The 27,739-nt window shown below is 40.1% G+C and overlaps 2 protein-coding genes across 3 annotated transcripts in view; one reads left to right on the top strand and one right to left on the bottom strand.

The window, feature by feature from the left end:
- Positions 1 to 820: 820 nt before the first annotated feature.
- On the top strand, positions 821 to 13,354 carry GPR143 (G protein-coupled receptor 143). The gene is made up of 8 exons (XM_050333023.1): positions 821 to 1,177; positions 2,842 to 2,951; positions 5,774 to 5,868; positions 7,209 to 7,301; positions 7,787 to 7,896; positions 9,209 to 9,317; positions 11,183 to 11,300; positions 12,711 to 13,354. The coding sequence occupies exons 1-8, from the start codon at positions 934 to 936 to the stop codon at positions 13,008 to 13,010; spliced, it is 1,179 nt and encodes a 392-aa protein (XP_050188980.1). The 5' UTR covers positions 821 to 933; the 3' UTR covers positions 13,011 to 13,354.
- A 9,896-nt stretch (positions 13,355 to 23,250) lies between these two features.
- The window catches only part of TBL1X (transducin beta like 1 X-linked), a 196,078-nt gene continuing 191,589 nt past the window's right edge, over positions 23,251 to 27,739 (bottom strand). For both annotated transcript variants that reach the window (XM_050332393.1, XM_050332394.1), the window contains exon 17: positions 23,251 to 27,646. In XM_050332393.1, coding sequence (XP_050188350.1) covers positions 27,620 to 27,646 — 27 coding nt within the window. In that variant the 3' untranslated portion in view covers positions 23,251 to 27,619. The remainder of the gene's footprint in view (positions 27,647 to 27,739) is intronic.

Here is a 27,739-nt window from a genome sequence, read left to right as displayed (position 1 = left end):
GGGAGTTTGAAGCTTAGCTAAGAGGGGAGAATTACTTTTTGTGTTTATAATTGTGAGTATTTGCTGCTGTGTCTAACAGGGCATGTCTTAAAAGATATTGTCTAGCTTATAAAGTTAAAACAAATGTTGCAGATCAAAATCCTGTTTTCATATAAAACCCTTACCAAATTAAAAAAAAAAAAAAAAGAAAGAAAGAAAAGAGATAAATGGTATTGAGAAATTCTGAGTCCTGGAATTTTCCATGTCAAGCTGATCCAATGCAGACAGTACAGACTAAAGAGAGGATTTTTTGTACTTGTCGTTTAAATAGGATGAGGTTCCCAGTTGCAATCTCCTTCTGTAGTGATAGGGTATGTTTCTAATTTTATTTACAGAGGTGGGTGAGTTGGATCACTAAAACTAAGACTTTGGTTAGGATGTGGATTTATATCCCTGCTCCTCCCTATAAAGACTGGGGCTGCTTGTATCCAGACTCATCTTTTCAATTAATTTGCAGTAATTAAAGGGTTCTGTGTGGGATGGGGCTAAAGAGAAACACAATTAAAATCTAATGCTTTTACTTTAGTATCTGCATCCTTATTTATTTTAAACCATTTTCAGTGCTCTGACGAGTTTGAGTCTTCCTGTATCGCATACTGTGCAAACAGAAATATGTGAGTGAACTGTTGCCAATGGCTCTGAGCAAGCATGGGGCATGTTTCAGATTACACTGTGTTTTCTTGTTCGGATCTGATCTCCTTGCTAGGAGAGGCTGAGAAAGGCAGCTCTGGGGGATTTACTTCTAGCAGCAGCAGCAGCAGCACATGATCCATCAATCGCGTGATTCTCATCACCAAGGACTAATGGGGAGGGTGAAGAAAAAGTAAATGCTGCCTTGGGTAAGCAACAGCATTTTCTTCTGCTCCTGGGGCCCCTCCACCAGCCGGACATTTCATGGCTTCTCCAAGGTTAGAAACCTACTGCTGCCCTAACAGGGATGCAGCTACACAGCTAGTGATGAGCTTCCAGCCTGAAGTCTTCTGCGGAGTTTGCATTGGCAGTGCCTCCATCAGTCTGACACTGACCATCCTGCAGCTTCTGCCAAAGAAAGGGCAGAGCCCACGGAAGATGCCCAAAGCCTCCTCCTCTTCCACCATCCTTCTCCTTATCTCCATTTGTGACATTCTCGGAGGTTTAGGTAAGTGTCCACTTGATGTGCCTTGCCATTGCTGTAGCAGGCTCATGTTGTCCTGAGGTACCATAGACAAATGAAACTGGTGAATGGATAGCAGAGATTTCTGAGGAAAACATGCTGTATGTGTTCACAGAAAGATTTGAGCTAGCTGAGTTCAGAAAATAATAGGCTTTTCAGGAGAAAGTTCTTGTTTAATAGTTATACTTCAGAAGTGAAAGCACTTGACAAATCTACACCAAAATCTGTGCTTTAAAACAAATTAAAATCCAGAATGGTGACAGGTCCTCAGAGTAAGGCATAAAAGTGGCGGTGATGCAGCACATTGAAAATTAAACCTGACATTAAACACTTAGCCAGTCCTAAGGACTACATTTGAAAACCACTATCCTCTATGTCTTTAAATCTTCTCAGACCAAGTGTGCTTCTTGTTCATGTGCCCACCGCTTCTGTGGGCACATCACATTGACAGCAAGCGAGTTTGAATTGCAGCTGGACACAGGCTTTTGAAATGCGAGTGAAGCTCCTTTATCAAGGATAACCTGCTGTCCAGCCCCTGACTGATCAGCTGGAGGAACAGAGCAGCAGAGAATAAAAAATACATGAGTCAAAATGAAACTAATGTGTCTTAAGCTGTCCCATCAGTCATTTACGGCCAAATTGTGTATAAATTACCATGACACATGAAAATACAGGACAAATTTGTTTCTACAGTGGCATTTTTTCCTTCACATTAGGTACACAGTGCTGTTTTGTATCTCGCTTCTGGGGATGGGGAAGGGGGTGTCTGTGTGTGTATGTGTGTCTGTGTGTTTCAGGTCTTTTCCCCTTTCACACCTAGCCAGGTTCTCTCACAGTGCCTAGTAAATACCAATACTAAAACAAACATTATAGGGGGAAATAAAGAAAGGGATATAGAAAATACATGTGTGCATTCACCTGGAAAAGGTCCTTTTAGTAAGATGAGGCCAGTAGAGGTTTTTTTTTCCCTTTCTCTTTCACAGGCAAACTCAAACTGGTTATTCAGTATTGTCTTTGTATTAGACTCACTTTGGTGGGTGGGAAACAGTTCACTCTTGGTGGAAAATCTGGGGGGTTTGTTTTGTTATATGTTGGTGCTTTATTTCAAGAAAACCCAGAAAACCTCACTAACAAACTCTCTTTTAAAAAAGGGTATTGTTCTGACCTAATTCTGAAGACCTGCTTTGGTTCAGTCCTGTGACAGAGGAAAAGAGTTGCTTGTAAAAATGAAGGCAGTGAAAAGTAGGAAATAAACCTTTTTTCTGCAATGAGGAATTATAGAGAAATGAATATCAGCATATGAATATATGCTGGTAAAATTGTAATAGTTAGTGACTGGTTTATGTCAATCTGTTAACTGCTACTCAGTTTATTTTAAAGAAGTGTGTCAGACCATCTGTAAGTAAGTGAGATTTTAATCTACATAATATTGCAAGTCCCAACAGCTTCCGACTCTTGGGGCTGCTTTCCCTGAACGATTACACTGACATTTAAATAACACAGTTGTCCCTACTGTGCTCCTCTGCAGCCATCGCCTTCCGGGACACACACAAAATCTGGGCTGCGATGTGAAATATGTGGCCAGGGGAAAGCATGTGACTCAAATCACACCAGCAGATTCAAAGCATTAATACTTTTTTTGTCTTTAGGTATGATCTTTAGGTCAAGTGTATGGCTAGGCTTCCCAGGCTTCATAGCTAACATTTCTGTGGTGAACGGGACTGATGTGTGGCCTTCCGCTTTCTGCGTGGGGAGTGCGGTAGGTACAGAGACCATCCCCCCTTTCTCCTCCTCCCAGTTAACAGTCCCTCCATGTGGGGAGTCTGAAAGGCAAACTACTGTGTCCAAAAGGAAATGCAGCTGTGAGTCAGAGCCTGGATATGGTGGTTTCAGCCTCTGCCACACCCCTGCAAGTGCATTCATGCCTCCCTCTGAGAGCCTGGATCAGGACAGGCAGAGTGCTACACCATGCTGCGTGGTGCCTGTGAGGATTTAGGGCAGCACAGGTCAAAGTGATCCCAAGAGATTTTTAGCATTCACTCATTGCAGGAGTGCCAGGGTAGTGGAGGACACACCTGTACTAAAGTCAGGAATATAGAGCCATAAGGGTATAAGCAAAGGGCTGAGAACCACTGCTAACACTAATACCCCAGTGGCTCTGTTGCACTGGCAGCATGAGGTTATCTTCCCACCTTCTCTGTCAGAAACTACAGCCTGTGTGGTGACAGCAGGGACCTCTTGAAACCAGCAACTTGGGTAGCTCAAATTAGCCTTTGTGGCATGAGCAGGTGTGTTTTAGACACAGAGGAAATGAAAGGTAAATATACTCAAAGCTGCAAAGCTGCTGGCAGAAGATCTGTCCCTGCCATGTAGGATTATAGCTCAGATTGCTGCTTATATGGGCATTCAGTGAATGCATCTGGCCAAGTCGAATTAAGTATCTTCTGGATTAAAACAAAAGAACAGAAAATGTAAATGCATTCCAAAAGTACAGATTAAAACTCAGTTCCAAATTTTACAATCATAATACTGTCCGAGACATATAATTTGAGTTTACTACACAAGAATAAAGGTCACATTTTTTACCAAAACATGGAGAATGACAAATAAGACAATGCATGATCAATAACAGTATTAGATTTGCAATTCAAAGTGTACAGTGTAGAAGTGGATATGCTGCATGTAAAGGAAATTATTCAATAGTTTGTAAATAGAACAATATGTGCCAAATTGAACTCACTGTGCCTTGTATGCCTATATAATGGCAATTTCAAACATGATAGTTTTGTGCCATATACACAAATACAAATTGCATGCACCTATTGCTTTTCAGTTCTAACATACATGTTTTTTTGCTTATTGGATGCATATACTGAAATTTTTTTCTTCAAAAAAGAGGAAACCAACAACATCAGTATCTTGTAGCAAGAATGTCCTATTCAAAACCTGTGTTTCCTCATGTTTTAAATTTCACTTTCTAGCCCTTAACACAAAAAATAATATTTTTCAATGATGACAAGATACTGTATGCAGACTGCTTGTTTTTCATTTGAATTTCAGGTTAGATGGTGAGCAACATAACCGTCTACCACAATTTTTATTTTCCCCTTCTTGGACTCTAGTAAAATGCTGTAATTTTAGTCACTTTAACTTTGGATTTAATTATATTGGAATGGAAACTAACCCTCCTTCCACTCACTTCCCATACATATTCTCATGTGAGTTAATAAAATGTTTCCGATTCTATTTTATTTTTATTTTTGTACCACTGTTTTATTTCACTTAACCACAAGCCAATACATATTCCAAATAGTGAGGCTGTTAGACATCTCCTTTAAATGGTTTGCAGAGGGGTACTCTCTCAGGCACTGAAAATTTTGGTTATAAGTGCATCTGATTTATATCCTTTTTGGAGACAGCCTTGTCTATGTTGGATTTTTTGAAAATCCCTGCAGTTTATTTTTGTATATGTGTATGTGTGTCTATATAGTAAATTGTGCATTTTTCAACTGCAGAAATATGTAAACGTGCAGATGAAGTTACATGCTCAGTGCATTAGAAGGAAGAGTGGAATTTTATTTTTTGGCTCCTGTGCACAAGGCAAATGTCATGGTGTTTGAACTAAATGCTGAATAATTTGTGCTACAAATGACTAGAGAGGTAGGGTCTACACCCATGGTGAAAGGAAATATTTCCCTGCTTGATTTGCCTTTCAGAGGACGGAATGTTGATCTCTATTCACTGACATTTGGCTCAATAGAAAGTGTGTTGGTTTCCAGATGTAAAATGATGCCACTATGGAGTTGTGATAAAGGATATTCAGATAAGAACTGAAAGATGTCTTGGAGGGAAGGTAATCCAAATATTAAAACAGTTCCAGACTATTACAAAGAGCCAGCTCCTTCTGGGAAGAAATGTGGAATTTATATACAGTGGCAGAGAAAGATCACTTATCTTATACAAACTCATGGGTAAAATGCATAGGGTCAGGTCAAGAATGCTGTTGAATTTGACTTGAATCTGTTTCCTTCGGGTTTTTATTGAAGAAATCAGTCAGGAAATTCAGTATGGATATTTTTCCAGAGGGTGAGTGATTTTCTCATTAATGACTTTTTTCTCTTGATAACCATTCCCTGAATCAGGTTCTTGTGCATTGACAAAATACCTATCACGTGCAGAACCGAGAATGCGTAGGCATACTGTGGTTATAACTGACCTCAGTTATATTTTCATGCCTCAGCTACTGAGAAACACTTAAAATTTTAACCTAAAATTAAAACATCCTCACTATAAATTTCTTTGGGCTTCACTTATGACACTGAGGTTAGGAATGGAGAGGTAAATAACAGGTTTTCTAAATTAGAAAATAACCTGAGAAAGCAAACACTGCTCAATTTACCTGTGACTTGACCCATAGGCTACAACAATGCTGTTCCTGTGATTTTGAGTAAGATTTCATACTTCATAATTTTGTCTGGCAAATACACACATTTGAAGAACAGCTCACCAGGCCAGAGTCCCTCCCCTGTCCCAGTGGTACTTGAGAAACAGCTGTGACATTTGGCATTTTTTCCCCTCCAGATGTGGATCCAGCTGTTATATAGCGCTGGCTTCTGGTGGTTGTTTTGCTATGCTGTTGATTCTTACTTGGTGGTGAGAAGATCGGCTGGACTGAGGTACCAGAGTTAAAGCTCTGAATTTGTTATTTTCATTCCAACACTGTACATCTGTGTTTGCAGCTATCTAAGGGTGTAAGTGAAGTTTGTACAACCATCTGAAGTTCTTATGGTTACCAGGTAATGATAGAGATGAGTGGTGTTCCAAGTACCTAAATTGCCAGGGCAGTGCTCAGATGTTTATGTACATCCAACCTGAATTTAAATGCAACTGGACTCATTTAACCTTTGGAAAAATATGGAGCAAATTGTGGTCTATAAATTTTATGGCAGTGACATATCTATTTTGGTCCCAACTCTGTACCTGAAATTGATCCTTGCAGTAAAAAAAAGTGTTATCCTGAAAATGAAAAATTGAGAGAGGAAAGTGCTGAATTTAATATAGTTTTTAAAATTTTTTAAATTTTTCTTGGATTTTCTATTTTATCCGCTTCTCAGGGTGGTCATTATTTCCCTTCTGATCACACTTGTAAAGCTCCTCAGAAGAATGAAAGGTATTTACCATATATTTTTCTACAATGCCCATGACAGAAGAACCTAAACCCTTTGGAAAATACCATGCTTTATTACCAGACAGAAAATATCTGATGTCTCTAAGTTGGTTGTTAAAAGAACAAAATAACCTTCAGTTGCTACTGCTAAATGTGGAATTATGTGCCTCTGTTCCCAGAGGATACTGAGCAGTCAGGGACAGAAGATATGGTTCTTATGGCAAATGTTACCAAGATGGGGCTTTCTCAGTTAATTTCAGACTGTTGAGGATAAACCTGATTTTGTAAAGTCCATAGTTCTAGTCTGAAACATCTGGGCCCTGCTTCCTTCCCCCTTCCCTGTTAGCCAAAAAAATCATGTGTATTCGTGCTTGATTCTAAGATCAGAGTAAACATCAAAAGACTTTCTACACACACAGATCTGAATCTCTCTAAGACAGGAGAAGTATCCAACTCTGAAAATTAAACACAGTTCTCTTCAAATTCAGTGAGTGTTTTATTTGACTGTTCAGCTCCATCCTTAAATTTAAATCTGCTAATTTGCTGTCTGCAGGAGAAATTAAAGATGCAGGGGTTCCTTCTGGATAAATGGAAGACAAGAAGTCCTGACCCTCTACCCTACAGGCTGGAGGGGACAGGACCTGAACAACTTTGCTTTGGTTCATTTTTCTTCTGAAGGAGCCCCCCTGCCACCCCTGCTTTCCTTAGTTTAATGTACTTCCAGTGTTGTTCTGCATAATTTCCTATCTGTAAAGCTCTTTTTCAGTGAAGGTCCTATTTTTACCTTGCAACATGGAAAGCGTAAACTCTGATATCTTTAATTGTGCCTGTCCCGTTTGGTGCTTGCAGTACCATTGTGCTGTACCACATGATGACGTGGGGCCTTGCGGTGCTGCTCTGCGTGGAGGGGATTGCACTGCTTTACTACCCTTCTATCTCCAGGTAAGCAGAACTCTGGGAACAGACCGCAAAATCGTAGCACTCGCTGGTCATTTGAAAGTCGTTTGGTCAGCTTTAGAGACAGACATCCAAAAGCTGGACATTTTGACCTCTGACAGGCATGTCCCACTGAGCCAGTGAGTATGCTAGAAATACCTCCCTGGGTTTCAGGGGGCCCAGAAGAATACAGGGCAATACAGGCACTTGGGCATGCTGCAGGGCTGTGACACGGCTTCTGCTGTGAGCCACTGCTCTCTCACTCCTGATTTAACTTTCCTTTAAATTTGAGAAAAAGTACAAAGACAGTGCATGTTAAAAATCAGCTTTATGTCCAATATGAACTGGTGGTGAAGATCTATGAATAAGTTTTGCATCTGTTTGCTTCTTTCCTTTTTTTATTTTTTTTTTAAGTTAAAAGTGACATAGAATAGCCAGAACTGTCAACTATGGGGGAAAAAATGCATAAGCTTTTAATGATTTCTTCTCAGTTGTGAAAATGGCTTGGAACATGCAATCCCACATTACGTCACAACCTATGCCCCACTCCTGCTAGTGTTGGTGGTCAACCCAATCCTGTTTAGGAGGACAGTATCAGCAGGTATGTTCCTACTGGCCAATATCAGACAATATGTGTTATTTAGCATCAAAACAGTACTGTAGAAAGTCATGCCTTTGTAGTCAGTGATGCGGGACAGCTCCTCAATAAATCATAAAAATACAGCAAAGGGTAGGAAGGAGTTGCCTATTGAAATGAAGACACCATCTTCATGGGGAATTTGCCCTAGAGAAACATTCTGAGGACATACTCAACCTATTCTGTTATAAACCCCTACTGTAGATTGGTGAAGGTATTTCTGTTACTTGATTTAAAGCATTTGAGGCAATGTATAGTGGATGCTAAACTCTACTGTAGTTTTGATACCAACCTGGACTTTGGAATGTAATTTATTCTGGTTTAAAGATAACATTGGTGAGATCTGAGAGCTGATTTAACTTCTTGGCAGCCCTGGAGCTAAAAATGTAATAAAATGTGATCAGAATTTTGTCACTTCTGATTCTGAGATTATGAAACAAATGGGAATTGTACACAACTCAGATGGGACCTTGAAGTTCCAATTTAGTTTGTTATCCACTGCTTGGAAGAAATGAGCTGCAGATTCAATGCATTCTTTGTATGTAATATGATCATTTCTAGATGTTTGCAGTATCTGAATTTATCTACACACTGATTATATAAAAACAGTAGAGAAGATCTAGTCTTCTCAGTTTAGCATTCATCCCATCTATCCTGTGTCTCTCAGTAATGCTGATTTTCAAAGGAACAGTTGTTCTTTTAAGAAGTTTTTCCCGTAAGAACTTGCCCTTTTTATGGGAAAATACATAGAGTATGTTTTTGTGCATTTGTATATTCCTTGTGACATCTGAACAGCATGTGGCATAATTATTTTTTCTGACATTTGATCTTCAAGTTTTAGAGGTGTAGCTAATGCTTTATCAATGACACAGTGAAATAAAATGTGTATAATAGGATAGAATCTATTCTATTTTAGTCTGAACATCACGTAGTAAGTGTATAATTATATCACACATTGTATAGAAGTTGTATGCACTACCTGTAGTTATAAAATAAAAGTATGTTGACCATACTATTGAATATATTTAGGGGGACTGAGAGAAGAGAAACTGACTTGTGGGTTGTTTTAGGAATCCAAATGTGTGTAATTATTTTCCTTTAGTGTTAGGCTGTATGTGAGATTCCTTGATGACGGTCCTTCCAGCTTCTGAACTGCTGCTGGGGACAAATCCATTTGTTCCTTTGTACCCTCTTTACAGGCATCTGCCTTCTGGATTCTTGTGCCTAAACTAACAAGATACATGTATACTAATGAACATAATTGTATACTTTCCAGTTGCCTCCTTACTGAAAGGAAGACAAGGGATTTACACGGAGAATGAAAGACGTCTGGGAACAGAGATCCAGATGCGCTTCTTCAAAATTATGCTGGTATTTGTTATTTGGTAAGAGATGCATTATTTCTGCCTTTTTCCCAGGTGGAAAGGGTCAGGGACAAGAGTAAAGCCTGATCATTTGCTTCATTGTGTGAAATTTCTGATTATTTAATTTTTTTTTTATTTTTTTTTTTTAGTGTTCCATCTTTCTCCATGAAAATAGTACTTTGAGGTAGGATAGGAAAGAGACAGTAGGACAGGGAGGAGAGGATTGAGGCAACAGGAAATAGTCCTAGAGTAGTGAAATGACTTGGCCAAACTTACAGTCTTTTATAACTACTTAATTTTTTTATACTCAGGTGTATTAATGCATGTTACATTGCTTTAAAAGGCTGAGCAGGGAGAAAGGCTCTCTTTTTTATCTTATCTTGGCTGCTGGAGTGCTCTGAGGGGAAATGATTATCTTTTCTTAGGGAATAACTGAGCCCACTTGGCTTGGAAGTGAAGTTTCCAGTGTGAAGGGTAGGGTAGCCAGCAGAGAAAGGAGAGAGAGACAGCAGGAAAGGATCCTGAGGCATGGCTTCCTGGAAAGTGATGAAATAATGAGGAGCAGAGATTTAGTCAAGCTTCCAGTGCTGTGGAAAGAAAGAGCCCAGAGGCACTACAGAAGTGTGTTGCAGCCTAAGGAATGGTGGCCAGCTTGATGACCTGGGATCAAGCATGAAAGAAAAAGCCAATTTCCCATGGACACTGTGGGGACATTTGTTTATTTCCATTATGTCTCATTCTGGGTTTTCCCATTGAAAAAACAAATTAATCACAGCTCAGGTTTAGGATTTTGTTCTCATAAAACATAGGTTTTAGAGTGTAAAAACCTCTCTCAGAGATTACTGGAGGGAAAGAGACTGAGGCAGTCCCCTCTCAGAAGCTTACAGAAGATTTCCTTCCATCCCAGAAGTCAAATCTGGGATGACTTAGTCAAAGACAGCAGGTTGGGGCAACATGGGGTAGAAGAGATGCCTACAGATTTGGGAGAGGAGAGCAGGAGGTTTTACACTGTGATAAAATATAATTGGGGGAAGCAAATACATAAAACCCTTTGGAAAGTATGACATGGATGCTGATGGTTACTTTTCTGAAGCTGCAGTAGAACTAATAAAGAAATGCTGGTCTAACTGTTTAGAAGTCATAGGAAATAACAGCCACTTGCTATAACCTTTATTTAGTGTAGAACATACTCAGTTTCTTTCACATAATGAGGCTTGATTATCCTCATCCTTATTTGGAAACAAGTATTACCTTTACTCAAAAAAATTGATAGCATTTTCAAGGGTTTTAAAGTCAACTTTGATATTGCTTTGTAGGGTTTTTTTATGGACATTTTGAAAGTTTGCTGTAATCTAACCCTGAAATTCCAACTCCAGCTGGAATTCCTAAGGCTTTTTACTGCAACATGTGCATGTATTTGGTTTCCTTATCTGTGAGCTCAACTCTTTCAAGGCACCAGTGAAAAAAGTCAGCATGAATGATATTCCCATTATGGATCACAGTTGCTTTTCATCTCAGTTTTATTCTGCAATTTATTGTCACTGTTCTGCAGCAAGTTCAAATCATCAGATTCCATTTGTTTGTTTGTTGGTTTTTTGTGTTGACTTCTTTGTCTAGGCCTGGGCTAGTTGTCTGGGTAGGTGTCTGGTTTCTGATCATGATCTCAGAAACCTACTAGTGCTTTCAGATTGAGATTTACCAAGTCCAGCTGTGTTGGACTTGATGATCTTAGAGGTCTTTTCCAACCTTAATGATTCTATGATTAAAAAAAAAAAAATCTTACTGTCCTTGTTAATTATCCTAATTTCTGTAATTTAAAGGTAAAGCATATTTTACATGTATATACATGTATGTAACTGTCTTTTTCTTCTTTGCTCCTCCAATAGCTGGTCATCCAATATCATCAATGAGACCCTTTTGTTCTATCTCGAAATGCAGCCAGATATCAATGAAACACCCCTGAAAAACATCAGAAGTGCTGCACTGATCACATGGATTATAATGGTAGGTCAACAGTGACATTACTTAGTCTTAGAAATCACTGTTATAAGACTGGTGGAACAACACCAGTATACTATGTGGGTTTTGATTTTGGGGGATATAAACACTCTGAAAATCAAGGAAGAAAATCATTAAGTAAGAGGAAGGAATGAGCAGTCACTGGGAGCACATTTCTCATAGACACTTGCACAAAAATGTATTAGAGACCAACTTTTTCTCCCATTTACTGGAGTATGCATTCTCTCTTTGAGTGATCACTACCCATTTTAGGATCCAGAACAAACCACTACAATGATTTCTAGCCTAATCTTGCTAATCTCTGCAATAATGCAAGCTGCAAAGTTTTAGCTCACAATTCCTGAAGGTTTCCTCATTAAATGGGCATTTTATGGCAATTCTCTGTTTGCAACTAATTTTAAAGAATAATTACATCCTATATCTTGACATTCTGGTCATTATTTGGGGACAAATAGAGGAAAAATCTTGGAAACAAGGCACCAAAAATAGCTGTAAGATGCTGTTCTATTGCTGTACCTTACCCTCTTTTCTCCTACTAGAATGTTTGACAAGAGATTTTTTCAGAGGTGATGTTGCATGTTCCTTTTCCAAGAGGATTTGTTCTGGAGCTGTTAAATAGCTGTAAGACCTGAGCATCCTTTGTCAAGTTAAGCCCTTGAGCAGTTTGATATTGAAGGATTAAGTGATGCAACTGATTTAATACAATGTCCCCTCCTGAGAAGGAGTGAACACATTCATGTGACAGAGACCTTGTTCTTGCTCACCTAGAGAGCAAGAGGTCAAGTCTAGGAACTGAACTATTTTTAAAATTGGCTGTAAAAATAATTTCCTCTTTTCCTGTGAGAAAAATGGAAGCAGCTAAAGCCATTAACTTGCTAAGCATCCCATGGCACTGAGAAGAGGCAAAGTTTTTTGGAGATCACTTGAGATTTTCTTTTTCAGTGCCTCTCCCCATTTTTCTGTCTCACTTTGATGGATATTTTCACTGGCTCAAGAATCTAAAGGAATTCCAGATAGATCAATTCCTGTTAATTTGAAAAGCTTGTCTGTGTATGCTAGTGCCTATTCTCATATATTTGACTTGGTTTCTAATGAAAAAAAGTATTTGTTTTCATGAATAAAAAAGTCTAGAATTTGTGGGGAAAGTTAAAAACACACCAGGAGATTGACTGGCTAAAATTCATACTGAAAAGTCATTTGGTGCTTACTGTTCTCTGGGATGTCCTTGGCCATTTTAGAACAACACGTCATGGTATTTTACTCTGATTTGTTTGTGTCTGCAATGGCCAAAAAAATCCATTTTTATTTGCATGCAAATAGCATATTTTAAACATTTTGCTGGAGCTCAAAATGAAGCCCTGCTGGTGTAATTCCTGTTGTACTTCTCTTTCCCAGGGGGTTCTTAATCCGATGCAAGGCTTTCTTTTCACGTTAGCTTTCTATGGGTGGACAGGATGGAAAGTGGACCTGAAATGGCGAAAAAGAGAAATACCCTGGGAATCTATGTCCTCATCGACTGCGGGGGAGAATGCCTATCCCTCACCAGTGAACTACCAAAGCAACATCCATGATTCAAAGAAGATATCGACAACTGACAGCCAGCAGACCGATGAGGCTATAAGCATGTTGTCCGAAGGTAACACTAGCAGTGATGAGAGGTTAACCAGAAGCTCTCCCATCTACCAGGGCTGGTAGTTTTAGATGCTGAGCTGGGTCCAACTTTTCACATTGTCAATACTCATAAAACCATGTCAATATGGGAAGCATTGCATCCTCTGGAATTGGGTTTGTGCTCAATGGCTTGATGTTATTTCCTATAACTTGTGAGAGTGTGTGAAAGAGCATGTGAGACAGAGAGATAAGATTTATGTCTTCATTTGCCTTCTAGGACACATATAAAAACGTATAAAGGCTTGATCCTTTTTCAGCAGGAGCATATCTCTGCAAAGATATATGTTTCTTACAATTAATTTTCATCCATTTTGTTTTAATCTCTCTTGTAACTTCCATCCAGTAAAAGACTCTTGTTTAAATAAATGGACTATTAATGTGTTGGGTTTTTAAATGTGTTGCCTTGCTTGTCTTGCTCAGCATAAAATTCCTCACCGAGAATTACAGCTCAAGGATTTCTGAGGCACCATTTCCAGCCTTGACAGTTTGGTAAAGCGTTAGTGACAGCAAACTCTGACTTAAGCACAAATATTTCCTGTTTGTGTAGACTCTCACTGACATAGTCTTCTTTTAGCTTGTTTTTGTGTAGTTTTGGTGTGGTTTTATCTAGGGAGCTGAAAAGCTTTTAAAAAAAAAAATCAAGCCCAGCACAGGCTCCACAAACACTTCAGAATAATGGTTTCAGTTCACTCCTGGTTCAAGCAAAAATAACCCTTCAAACTATTTTCTAGTATGGATTCAGCTTGGTCCTTATGTGTACTTACCAAACAGGATTATGACTGTTGGGGCAGGTGCATTAAGAGATAACATTTGCATAAAACACTTCGATGCTCTGAGTGCTCATAATAGAACGAACAGAATCAATAGACCTTTCTCTGAGGTGGGCTCTGAACGAATAGATATTACATCCATTCTTATTATTTTCTCAGATACATTCTTCTTTTGCTAGAGAGCCCTAAGTACCTATATCCAAACAACTCCCCAGATTGGTTGAAAGTTAAGAAAGAATTATGACCATGTCTACTCTAGGCTTTTGACTTTGTATCGAAAGTAGAAGTGATACGGTTGAAGTCTGTTTGTGCTGGAAGCTGTTTACAACAGTTTGACCAGTGGCCTGGTGGAAGCCCCTTGAGCCCAGAGAACAGCCCTCCCTTGCTTCAGCATGTGGCCAGGGCTGGGCTTTAAGCCCTGCTCACATCCACTTTGGCTGAACTTCACTGGCTGTTCCCACCTTCCTTTTCCAACCCAGTTCAGTTTCAGTTACTGGAAAAAAGAAAAAATAAAAAACTTGTTAAAGACAGATGAAAGGTTAATGCAATAACAAGATGAAGCTTAGGCTCGTGTGTTAATTATTCAGGGGAGTCCCAGGACGGTTAAGCATTCAGGATCAGCAGAACCACTGCTGGAAAATATTGATTGGCTCATTTAAATAAATTGGCTTCTTGAGCTAATTGTTTGATACAAAGGCATTAAACAATGATTGGACAACTATTTAGGCAGATCATTACAGAGCTGTGGTTGGTTTGTGGCTAGTCTTTTGAATTGTGCCCTGTAGAAACCTTTGTGGCTTTATGACTTTTTATTGCTGTTCTTATTGTCAGGACTACTGGCAGATCACCAGACCCTTTCATTTTATCATAGTCATTTGTTACCTATTTAAGTATGAAGAGAAAGCATGCAGACTTAGGAGCAGACTGTATCGATCCTTTTGAAATAGAGAGCATTTTTCAGTGCAATACTCATCACAATTGAGGTCAAAAGAGCAGGAAAAATGTGGAGGTGGAATTGTTTAGTAAACCTTTTCAGATGCTATGGTGTGAGCCAAGCTGCAAAACCCTAAACCAAAATTAACAGTCTCTGGCTTCACAGGAATAATTATGTGGTACAAAAACACTCGTGAGGTGACAGGCTGTAGCCAGAGGCCCTGTGAGATGACTGAATGACTAATCCCTCCCTCTCTTCACTTCTCCAGGGCACATGTGGGACAGGGGCAGATAGTGTGTCCCAGTCCTGGTGCCTGCAAGGCTGTGAGCAGGCCCTGAGCAGTGCCAGGTGGCTGCTGGCACTGGAGCACTCCTGTGATGGGACAGCCCTCTGCAAGGGCCATGCTTTGCTCTTCACCTTTTCTTGTTCTTTCAAGATTGTCCTTGGGGTGAGTGTGGTGTGCCTGTGTATTAGCAATCTAGGGGGATGTCATCAGGAAAAGTTAGGACTCATTTGAGAGCTTAAGAAAGACAACTAACTTAATTTTGATGCACTGAGAAAATTATATGGAGCATTGCAGAGCAAACTGATAGTGATTTTTGACTTAAAAAGGAAGTAGGTGTGAGGAGAGCTTCCTTACCTGCTGTTCCCAGCCTCCAGTGGATGTACAGGAGGCATTCCTTCACAGCTTGAAACGGGGTGATAATTGGTTCTACCCATTTGTAACCATGACTGCATTTGATTTCACCTCACACAAACCTTGTTTTTGCCTCATCATTCAAGAAATCATTGTCTTCTGCAAGTACTGCAGCAGATGCCTCTCTCTTCCCACCAGGAACGTGCTTTTGAGGTACATCTCCTGATTGCCCCCAGTGCCTGTCCTTGCTGCATGCACATGATGGGACAGCCACAGGCTACCGCAGATGGCTTCACTTTGAGGGAAACTAAGTGTGTGCTCCAAGGGTCAGCAAGGGCAAGCTTAGACAGCAGGTCCTGGGCAGCACAGCTGTAACACCAGCCTGAACACTGCCTTGTTAAATGTGCCATCCACTGCCCACTGAGAGGAACCTTGTGCTTGCCAGCACACAGGAAAACATCCTGGCTTTCATTTTGATGATAATTTGTGTCTGCTTAGTTATTATGCAGGCTGCTCTGGTGAATATGGAAAGTGCTTGTCTCTGGCCTGAATATTTGTTTTCTAAGGTGTGTTTCAAACATGGCTTGGGTTAACAAGGGAGAGCTCTTGTCAGTACTGAAGTCCACAGATGCAGTCATTGTCTATGGTCTTCATCTTACACTATCTCTGGGAGGGGCTCACTTCCACAGTCACACAGCTCTTCCATTCGTGAGCAGGAAGCAGCTGTTTCTCTGGAATAGCAAGGTGTGACTCAGGGGAGAAGTAAACAGAAGTAAAACAAGATCAGATACTGTCTAATAAAATAAATGTAGCTAAAGTTTTGTTTCAAGACTACAGCAGTTGTCAATTTTAGGCCTTTCTGAATTTATTAAAAGAAAAAATGTAAATAAAAAAAGCGCAGTTGAATCTAATATATAATATTACTGAAATATAATTGCTGTAGTGGAATCTCATACAGAGGATATCTATACATACAGGGCAGAATTGCCTCTATTTAACCCTTTTCTCAACTCCCAGCCTGCTTATCAATTCCAACCACACACAGTAAGTGTTCTCTGTATTCACCAAAACTTATTTTTAAGCACTTAAAGATAAAATGAAAGCTTGTGGAAAAAGTGCCTTCTCATATCCTGTTCTTAAACACTCCTAGTTGTTTTCTGTTTGTGGAAGAGGACATATGGAACTGTATTTGACCTGCCAGCCTCATACATTTAATTACTATTTTATTTGGCCAGATGTTCAGGCTAATTGCAAAGTTGAAATATGAGTACTAATAAAATAATAAACAACTTGAATAGGCAGATTTCTTGCATACCAAAGGTCTGTGTTTATGAGGTCCACCATATGTCTGAATACCAAAATCCTAACTACAACTCTCATTAAACCCTTCTTCTGGTCTTGTAGACCAAATACATGGAGACAGCTAGAAAGCGAAAAGTTAAATGTGATCTCCCCATCCCCTGTATGTCCATACTTGACTTGCACTTCAGTAATTGCCTCTGTGTGTTTGTGATGAATCTGATCTCAAAAAATTTTCTTAACTTTTATGGAATCCTCAAGTTTAGAGTAATCCTAGATGCAAATCACTAAAACATGTGGTAGTTAACATAAGACGGGTCAGATGATGTCTGGGTCATTCATTCTTTAAGGAACAGACATGGATATGTGTGGACATTCAAGCTGGCAGCTGAAGGAGGTGCAGTCTTACTGAAAGTAAAATAGGGAGACAGTCAAGTCCAGGAATCCTGGGATGAATCTATTTTCTGGATTTATGTTCCTTAGGGTATACCGTGAGCTGTATGGAAATTTGATTCTCACACTGCAGCTCTCCAAGCAAACTCTTAAGCATTCAGGGTGCTAAACTCACTATGGGTTTTTTGTAGGTAAAATTTTCAAAAGGCTGAGAAAATTTGAGCATGCAGCTATCAGGGAAACCATCCAGTGATGAAAATGATGGGAAGACTTTCTGCTGCTCCTGCATCTCTTCTTTGCTGGGGCTTATCACATTTTGGGGTGGCAAGAAGCTTTTTAATCTTTCAGGCTTCTCCATAGGGGACACTTGTTGCTTTGCAAAGCCAGCGCTGAGAGCTGAGGAAGCTGGCAAGGTGGCAGCTCTGTCCTGGGCTCTGTCCTGTTGTGTGTGGCAGTACAGAGGGCACTGTGAGTCTCTTTGTGCCCTGGTGTTGTATTGGGATGAGGTTCAGGCAGCCTCTTGCCCTGCTTCTGTTAGTAGGACACCAGGTCTTAAGGGGTGGATTGAGACATGCACCTCCATCTGGTGAGTGGGAGGATGACAAGTCTGTTAATTAAGACAAACTTTGTCCACGAAGCCTTGTCCTACCCTAGTTTTTCACCAGCTTTCCTCTGCCTCCCTCTGCACACATTCCCACTGCATAGCTGAGGGCAACTCAGAGGGTAAATGGAGGCCTTGGATCCTTGTTGTCCAGCTGCCTCCTGTGAGCCTCCAGAAAAGTCTTGAAAACGTGTAGAACCAAACACCACCTCTTTCATCATGCTTATTGAAACTGGTACTTTTTGAAGACATAGGTTTTGAAACAAAGCGGTGGGGCTGTTTTTGCGCGATGTAAGGAACCAGCTGTGGTGGCGGGGTTGTCCTTGCAGCACCCTCCCCCCTCAGGGGCACCAAGGCTCAGGAAGCACGAAAACACTGGCAGCCATTCATTGATGCAGCAGCCACATGATAGCATCTGCTCCTGGTTTGCCTGCTACAGCAGATCTTAACCGAATTTCCTGAAGGAAAAGAGGGAAAAAAAAGCAGAAACGCAACTCCCTCGTTAGGCCGAGCACCACCTTTTATGTGGCATTGAAATGTCCTCCTCCTGGTCATGTGCCGCCATGTGACAGGGAGCACAGCATTCTTCTCACCAGCCCTTTCCTCAAGGCACCAGACGACTGGCCAAGGATCAGAAGCATTCCCCAAGCCACTCTAAGTGCTCTGTGTAAAAACCCAACTCTGCTAAAGCCCCATGTCAGGCAGTCAGCCATCCCCTAGGAATGCGATTACACCCGGAACAATGCAGTGGAGGGCTAGATAAGGCAGCTTTTTCCTTAGTTCCCAGGGATTTTATAGTCTGAAAGCTGGTATACCCAGATTCCTTCAATATAATGTTTGAATTTAAAAAGAAAAAAAAAAATCTACATTACCAAAATACTTTTTGCTAAAGACAATAGACTTTTTAATAAATATCTTGAAGTGCAATAGAGGCCTTTTGCCTGGTTTCTGGGCTCTGATGCTAGTGAGCTCCATGACTTCACTGGAAATAAGGTTGATGTTGAATAACTGGAAACCTGTGAAAGGCATGACCAGGTAACCTGAAGACACAAAGGCAACCACAAGGCTCCACAGGGAGAATTATTCCTTTCTTCTAGAGGAATGTGTTTGTTTGATTTTTTTTTCATGGTACTGTCTTCAAGTATTAGTTTTATTGGTACATTACTGGGAGACAAAAATGGCATGTATTGTGTTAATTTATTTCATGAAGATATCACATTGTAGATACCCACTTAATGGACTCATTTTATTCCATATGAGATTCTGATCATACCTATGAAACTGTGAGGTGGCCTCTTGCCTTTCTTCTGCAGATGCTTGTGAAAGAAACTGAGAAATATTCAGTTACACAAACAGTCATATCTCAGTGCACACATACATTGCCCCCCCCCCACACACACACACACACACACACACAGTATATAAGTACTCCTTAGGTTATAGAAGCATAGTTTCTGATGATGCGTGAACTATAAATTAATTTGGTTTGTTTTAGAACATTTTTTTTGTTTTTTCTTCTCCAAATGTTATTGCCTTTTATTAAAAACAAACAACAAGCACTCCAGAAGATACTACTTGAAATGAGGAACAAATATTCTGTTTACGAAAATGTTAATTTTCATAAAAATAGAAGTTTAACATTCAGTTCACTGCTGCTCCAAAATATTCTTCAAAAACACCATCAAAAATTCCAGCAACATTTTCTCATTAAATTATCATTGCTTTGCCTTCTTAGAATTTTTTTTTTTCAGGGCCAACTTCCAGTGACGGGGTGTTTGGTTGGTTTTGGTTTATTTCAACTGACTCAAGCAATAATTTATGACATGGGCCTCCAAGAGGCTACAGTAGAATATTTGCTTGGGAAATGCAAGTCTGAAGATGAACTTCATCTTAGAAAAAAATCCAGTGAGAATGCCATTCTAAAAATTGGCAGATTGGGTTACATTTTTTAAAATTGCTTTGATATGTATTCCTTGATCAAGTCATGAGTCCTGATCCTTTAATAAGATTATGAAAACAAAAAAAAAGGGTGTCTGTGTGGGCTGACTGAACTTAAAGGCTCTCTGCCTGTGTCATCCTCTGTGGAAGGTGAGTGGGTGGATAATTAGACATGGTCATTTCATTGCGCATGAATTTCTCATGATTCTCCCCAAAATAGCCTCTGGGAAAGAAGCCGACAAGCAGCCGTTGTCCAGGGCTTATTTAAAGATGGCAACACCACACTGAGGACTTCTCCCATCAGATCTCTTCTTCTTTGCAGTCTAGGTTTCCATCCACCTCAAGTGCCTGTTGTGTGAAAAAGGGAGATTTTCTCAAGCTTTTAATGTCTGATTAGTCTGTCAATGCCCTTGAAGGGCTCACATGAACACGTTACGGAATAACACTCTTTATTAATAAAATTGTGACAGGGTAAGATTTGATAGCCTGTGGTAGTATTTTACTGCAAAAACGTATCATAGCAATATAGTAATTCAAAGCAGTACACTAACAAGCTCTAATTCCTAACAAAAGTTACTTTGAGATGATAATTCAGGGTGCATAGAGTACGGTTCTTGCCCAATAGGCATCGGAGGGGGAGAGGTTCAGCCTGTTGACTGATTCCAGAATTTACTCTGGAGTCTTCCCTGAGTTCTCCCCATTCATAACTAACTTTTATACTATTCTTTTATATTTAGGTGGTGTTTGAGTGACTTTAGTCACACATCTTACTCATTGGGGGGTGGTCGTACCTTGGGGGTAAGCATTTCAGTATAGTAGCCGAGATAGCCTTGGGACAGGTCCATGTGTCAGTCCATCTTCCTTTATCTCCCTTGTTTTTCAGCTGCTGTGTGGCTTATCAGCTAGGAAGTACCATTGAGTCCCCTCCTCTGCAAGGATTTGAGAGAGCCTGACCGTGGTGTATGCACTCCACTCCACCCTCCGTTTGTTTAGTCACCTTTAGATTGTATTGCCTGTGGGAGGTCAGGTGTGCTGACTGCATTCCATCCAGGGAGTAGCAACTGTATTTTTCCCTATAACTTCGGTACTGTTATCTTTTTACCCTCAGTCATCTTCCCACAGTTCCCTCACTGACAGTACTCTCTGCATTTTCTGTCCAGTTGGCAGGACACTGGGGCTGTAAGGGTTGCAAGAAATCTCAAAACCCCTTTTAAGACCTTAAGAACTTTCTGTTTTTCCCTTAAAAAAATATTCAGAATTTTTCAGGCACAACACAGCATGTAGGGATGCAATGCTCACTTGACACCACGAATTTTCGGAAGCCTGGAGAGTTTTGGAACTGCAGTGCTTCCCAAATAAAGCCATTTTTGTTTGTTTGTTGTGCACTTCTCAGTGTGGTGAGTTACTGTAGTGAACGACGAGGGTGCCAAACTTTGTCCCGCTATTTAATGGGAAGGATTTGGAAAGTGATGAGAAGAATATTTTTTGATCTTTTGTATTGAGATAGATACTAATTAATTACACAGTGAAGCCAAGGCTTCTTCTGTGAAGGTAAAAGATGTTAGACTGCAGCCATAAAAGAGGATATAACTGCTTTCCTGCAGTTATTAGGTTTTGTATTCTTTTGGTTTTGTGAATATACTCAAAAGGAAATGGAAAAAAAACTATCTCTAAGGAAACAAAGATCTTCCTTCCTATTGGGAAAGGAGTCAGCAAGAATGATAAATTTCTTGCCAAGTGAGTAATTTCTTCACTTAAGAGACTTCAAAGCTTTAAGAATTACTTTTTATACACAGAGCTTAGATATAAAATTGCATATGCTCTTAATGGACAAAGCTGATCTCACCACTGACTGGAAATGATACATAGAAAGATGGCAGGAAAATGAGTAGTTTTGAGTGAGATGCTGCTATTACATCTTCCCAGAATAGTTCTAAAAAGTACCTTTTAATTGTACTGCACACTGACAGAAGTGAGAAGGAAGTGTTTAGGACTGCTCAGTGCTTCCAGTGTTAATTGCCACATAATTTTCAGGCTAAGTAAATATATATAGGATAAATAAAGGGAAACTAAACTACAATTTTAGTTTGACAGTGACATATTTTCTTGAAACATTCCTGCAAATGACATGACTAAAAATAGGACCATCATATAGCATTTATTTAAGAAGCAGGTAAAGTGAGAGCTTTTACACAGCACTACCTATTAAGCTCCAGCCCTACTCTGGCTGCCATCTTCCCTCTCACATTCTTTATTTTGAGAAGCTGTTATGAAGACTGCTGATGGTCTTGTGAGAGCTGAACAAACATATTTGTCCTAATGCTACATAACTGCTGCGCAGATTTCAGAACATGAACTGATACAAGTGTCATGAAAGGGCATTACTTTCTCTTTTTTAAGTATATGATGATGTGATAAGGTACTCATCATGAGTACACCAGTTTTTCTAGCACTTGTGTCTTCCTAAATGTCATATTTTAGTCTTAATGCTCTAGGTCCTTAAACACCTAAAAACTAGATGACGTGACACACAGGACTGTTTCTTCTGAGTGCTAATTCCTTTTGAATGCTTTTGACAACGGTTCAATGTGCTACATGGTCACAAAGCAAAAATGCCATTTCATGTTGAATCCCCCAGTAAGTACCATTAATGCCATTTTGTTGAATAAAGCCCAACTAAAAACTGCACAGCATCCAGTCTGTTAAAGCTAAAACCACCCCCTCCCCCTGTATCCTTTGAGGATACTGGAAATAGGGAAAACATAATGAGAAAGCATTAGTATTGGTAACTGCCATTGGCTGTTCTAACTGCAAGAACAGGAAAAATCTGTTGGCTGCCCCAGGTGAAAACCAGAAATTAACCACATCTGTTGGCTGCTTGAAGCGGTAGTGTCCTACGCCCTCTTGTACCTCTATGATTTAGAAATGAGTTTCCATCCAAATCAGTTCCTCTCTTCCTACACTGCATGTACTTGCTCCTTTCCTGAACAGGTCTGCACGAGCTTGTTCTACAAGACCTTGGACCCTTGTTGGGGACATCTTGCTGACTCCAAACTCTGTGACATGGATCACCTTTGCAGGGAGGCTCTGCCTGTTACTGTATTGTTCCCCCACTGAGCCCATGTCTAGGCCTGGTCTGGTTTGTCCTCCCGCCTCTGGGATGGCCAGGCCCCTTCTGAGATCTAATAAGCTTGGTGTCACATCTATACATGTAAGTAACCTGTCATAACTGTATCTGCTGTTATATTATCGATAAGTTTGTTTCACTAGTGATAACTTAGTATCATTATAGATAAAATATTATATACACACACACTTATACACTTTATTGCTGCTACTACTGGGTGCTGCTATAATTGGGTGTTGCTATCAGTTAATTGCTGTTGTATCACTGATTGTTGCTATACCAATTCTTGCAGATAATACTTTGTAATAGCTTGATATACATATATGTATTTTCTTCATTATAGCTGTACTTGCTAATGGTGAGTTTTAAAGAAAATCAGAGGCTAAAGTCTCCATGCCCTGTGTATTACACAAGCTATGTACACACAGCTGTGATCTTTATACACCCACAGGTCAGGTAACCCTTTAGATCATGACACCACATCACAACTTCAGTCACCCAAACCCAGCTCTTAAGTACAGGATGCAAAATAGTCAGAAAAGAAAAAGGAACAACACGCACAGAATTCTCTAATATCAAAATATAGCAATTTATTCAAGACACTGAATATGATCTGTTGATTCTCTCCTTAAAACAAATGAGCTACAATACACAAAGTGAATTTGAAGAAAGTGTGGGTGGGGGAGAAACAAAATAAGGGTTGATGTTGTTTCAACAGAACCTGGGAAATGCTGAAATGAGAACCAAGTCTGGCTGCAAGTCTGACACAGACAATAAAAACTGCAGAAGCCAGAATTCAGAATTTCAGTGAGTGGCTGAAAGAACATTTCTGCAATTGACAAAGAACCACATATTTTAAAAAGGCAGTAAGAGGAAAAAAACGGAGGAAAAATTAAAAGGGAAAAAGAAAAAGAAACCCAAAAACAAAGCAGACCCTTACATTTGACAAAGTGCACTTCACTTGGCTCTAAAATTAGCTATTTTTTTTTTTTTTCTTTTTTTTTTTTTTTAAAACAAATTAAAAGGAAATTTCTAAGATGTAGCATGGGGTTAATGTGTGTATAACCCTGTAAGTCAGGCCCTTTATTGCCCCATAAGGGACCCAGTGTTTTCTACATAAAAGATTCAGTATCCTTCTAACCCACAGAGCGGTGTGGTTTTTCAGAAACTGGATTTTTTTTCACTTCAGGGCCAGTTCCAGACAGCCAGCAAGGGTAAAAATCCAGCAAGTCTCTGGATGGTTTCACAATCCTGTGTGGTCACTTAGGTTTTTCCATTTCTCTTCTGTTACAAAGAACTATAAACAAAATTATAAAAAGAAATTTTATGAAAAAAACCGAAGTCCCCCGGCCTGTCGCTTCGTGCGACAGTTCTGTTTTAGGGGAGCTGCAGGAAGGCTCTGCTGGCTGGGCAATGCTGCTGCTCCACCGTGGTAGAGGAAAGTGACAGCTCCTACCAGCACAGTTCTGCAGGTCTAGGCTGAGACAAACTACCAGCTGGGAAAACCTCTCTCTCCCCTTGTCCCATGTCCTAAAGAAACCATCTCCTTAGGCTAGGATTAACCTTCACAACTACACCTTATGTCTCCTTTAATAGCTAAAAACGATCTACTACAGCACCTTTGAGGATTTTCCAATCTTTAGAGTCTGGGGAGGGGAAGGAAGGTGAATTTTTCAGCTCCTCAAACGTGCTGCTTTTAAATCTGATGGTCTGTATGGAAAATTTACAGCAGCAGCCTCTCTCACATGTGGGCTTTGCAAACCAACCGATATTCAAATTTTGTTTCTCTTGGTTTCTTACCTCCAGATAGGCAGGCAGAGGAAAAGTGGTGTTCTGACAAATTAAAAAAGAAAAAAAAAAGAAAAAGAAAAAAGCAAGAGGTGGCATGGACACCACCCTGTTATCTCCAGTAGCTATCCTGGGAACAAGCATAGCCTGGGAAACACAGCCTATGTAGCCAGTCACTCATACAGTGTTGCTGAACTCAGATTGAGAAAACTCATCTCTTCAAATCCTGAGGTCTGGCCCCTATGTCACATAGGGGACAGAGGCAATGCCAGAGCCCCATCAGTGCTGCCCTCCGCTGCTCTGCTGCCCACAGAACTGCAATTTCTGCCTGTTATTCTCAGAAATGCTACCAAAAAGCAGCTTAGGAAGTTAGTTAACCGTGTACATGCAATGACTGTAATCAAATCATTGACCCAACCGTGCTTTATAAAACCACATTACACCCTTGTATTCAAATTCAAGCCTCTCTTTGAGCAAGTCGTCTTTTTTAAAAAAAGAGTAATGACTTTAAATTAGTAGGTACATGTGGTTATTATGAAACAGTGCAAAACTGCCACATGATGATCTACAGCCCAAGCTCTTGGAGCAGAAAATTAAAACCAACGCAAAAATGCATTTAACACCAAAAATAATCCTTGATACCTTCTAGCATCCAACTATTTGAGATAAATTACAAACAAGCCTGACTGACATTAATAACTGCTTTCGCATCAGGACTGAGAAACACTTTCAGCAGTTATTTCCTTCTGTTGTTCTTTTCTCCTTTCCAAAGGTGTATTTTCAAGAAACATAGCTGAAGCTGGCAGTGACTAGTTCCACTGGAAGGACTAAGATCCTCTATAGATGCAAGCATAAAGAGAAGAAAACTCATGAGAAGAAGTGGGGTACAGATTCCATGATGCTGCTGTGGTGCTCAGCAGGTCTTACACCACCATTTTAGCCCTAGGGCTCTGAATTTGCTCAGATCAAATCACCACTACAACAGCTGTGATCAAATCCAAGGGGAGACGCTGCGTTACATCGACTTTGGGCAAGAAAGTACTACATATGTTAATCTCTCTCCTACAGATCCTAGCCTAGTCTGTGGGATAGAGAGGACACCTGTTTGACTCAGCCAGTTCTGAGCACTTCCAGTAAACTCTGCTGATATGTCTCTCTTTGAATCCATCATTTCCTCTTAGAGTAATGTAGTCTTCAGTTGGCATCTGTGCAGGTGTCAGAGTTACAGTAAAGAAATCTTGTCCAGAGTGGATAGGTGGTGCTTTGGAACTCTCCATTGTCATTCTGATCATTTCACCCACCTTAACTTTATAGCGGTATGTATGTTGAGATACAATTTATATATCTTCTATGCTGTTGTCGCCTAACGAAGAATTCATGGTTGTCTTCCAAGTACCACACTGAGGACTCAAGGCTAAACCTGCCTGGGCAGACAGTGAGCCTCCAAGTGCAGACCCAGAGCTTTCCTAGCAGGATGCAGCACACGCACGGCCAAGGGTGACAGCAGCACCACATACCACCAGGTGCAATGGAAGAGCCTGCTTCCTGGTGTTTGTGGTCTGTGGATGGACAGGAGCCTGGCAAGAACCCATTCTTCAACCGTGACAGATGCAGTCAATGTATTTCAGTTCACCAGGTCTCATCCAAGTCAGTGGTAAAACCCCACTGACTTACTGGAATGGAAACAGCTGAGTGGGATGAACAGTGGAAGAAAGCACTGCTCAGTAAGGCCACAGGCAGCCAAACCCATGTTCTGTCGAAATCTGAACTATCTCTAGAGGAAAGGAGATACACAAGCATTTTCTCCTGGCTACTGAAAACAAACAACAATATAGACTAGAGCAAATGAATGCTGTATTTATAGTCTCAATCTTATGAATCTCTTTGAATTAGTGTACCTCACCAAACAGCCATAAAAAATGAAAAGAGACTATATAAATGGCTGGATGCTGGAAGAAGGCCCTTAGTAAAGGACTGGTATTTATTGTATCAAATGACATTTTTTCTTACAGCACTTTCTGAGAAAGAAGAGAAAAAGGATACTGCACCTTTCATGTTACCTGGACTCTGTGTCATTCTTTTTGCTTGAATTACACAACTGGTCTACATTTTGTGGTAATTTTAGGCTTTTAAAACTGTTTAACATAAAAAATATTTTTTTTTCCAAAAATACACTGGGTTCTTTCTGTTAAAAGTCATCTTTCTCCTGTAAAAATCTTCCCCAGCACTGCATTCTTATATAAAGCACTTATTACACAATTTGCTGAAAGTGCCCTTGAGACGCTAAGATCTGAAGCATGGAGGATTTTTTTTTCTTTTAAATGGAGAAAAAGAAAGGAAAAGGAAGAGATAGAAGAGAGGAGAAGCAGTCTGTCAAAAATTTTCATTGTCATGTCCACCTGGTTGCATCTACTATGGGCATACAGGGAAAAAAGAAAAAAAAATAAAAAATGGCCAAGAAGAAAGAGGAGAAAAAAAAAAGGAAGGAGAAGTTGGGAGTGGAAGGGAGAAATAAAAGGAAAACAAAAGTTTCATCCTAAGCCTGGTATCCTCCAGGCTGTAATATTCCAGCTGATAGAAAAACCACTGAACAAAAAAGTAGTCTAGAAAATAGAAAGTGTTGTGATTACAAAGTTGAGCATTTCATCAGTACAAACTGGTCTTTGAACGTCCTTTGGGAGAGCAACTGTAGTGTCCAAATTGGAAGGAAAAAATACAACACCGCATGGAGGAGGATTTTTTTTTCCCTTTTGGTTTATCACAGCATTTTTCTTTTTTTTTTTTTTTTTTTTATATTATTAATTTTTTTTGGCACAGCTTTTTTTTTTTTTCCCAGCCATCAGAGCAAGTTCTCAGATGCAAACCAAACAGTGCAATGCCTAGCTGGTGGCTTCATGCTTCCAAGGCTGAATGTTCCAGGTGGAAACCATTCCCTCCCCCTCTGAAGTGACTGCGTTTTAACTCCTTGATGAAGGTTACGGACAAAATACTAGTCACCTGCGGCCAGGGAGAGTTGGTTTCACGGTACACTCTAACTTTGTTCAAGTTCGTACAGTTCTGGAGCTGTTAAGAATAGTTTTGAAGAGTGCTTCTCCCCACACATTCACTGCTGGTCCATTTGAAATTTCTTCTAAAACATTTCACTTTTACTTCCGCAGATCTAGAACACAAACCTGCAGAGAAAAGACCCAGCATTAAGAACCGTTTCTGAAGGTGATGTGGAAGTACACAGGCTGATCATCGAGCTGAACATCACACTCCCCAGC

This window comes from Myiozetetes cayanensis, unplaced genomic scaffold (assembly GCF_022539395.1).
Source record: "Myiozetetes cayanensis isolate MyiCay16 unplaced genomic scaffold, myiCay2020 scf5-8, whole genome shotgun sequence".
Lineage (NCBI taxonomy): Eukaryota > Metazoa > Chordata > Aves > Passeriformes > Tyrannidae > Myiozetetes > Myiozetetes cayanensis.
Note: the sequence above shows the minus strand (reverse complement) of the source record. Positions and strands in the feature narration are given on the sequence as shown.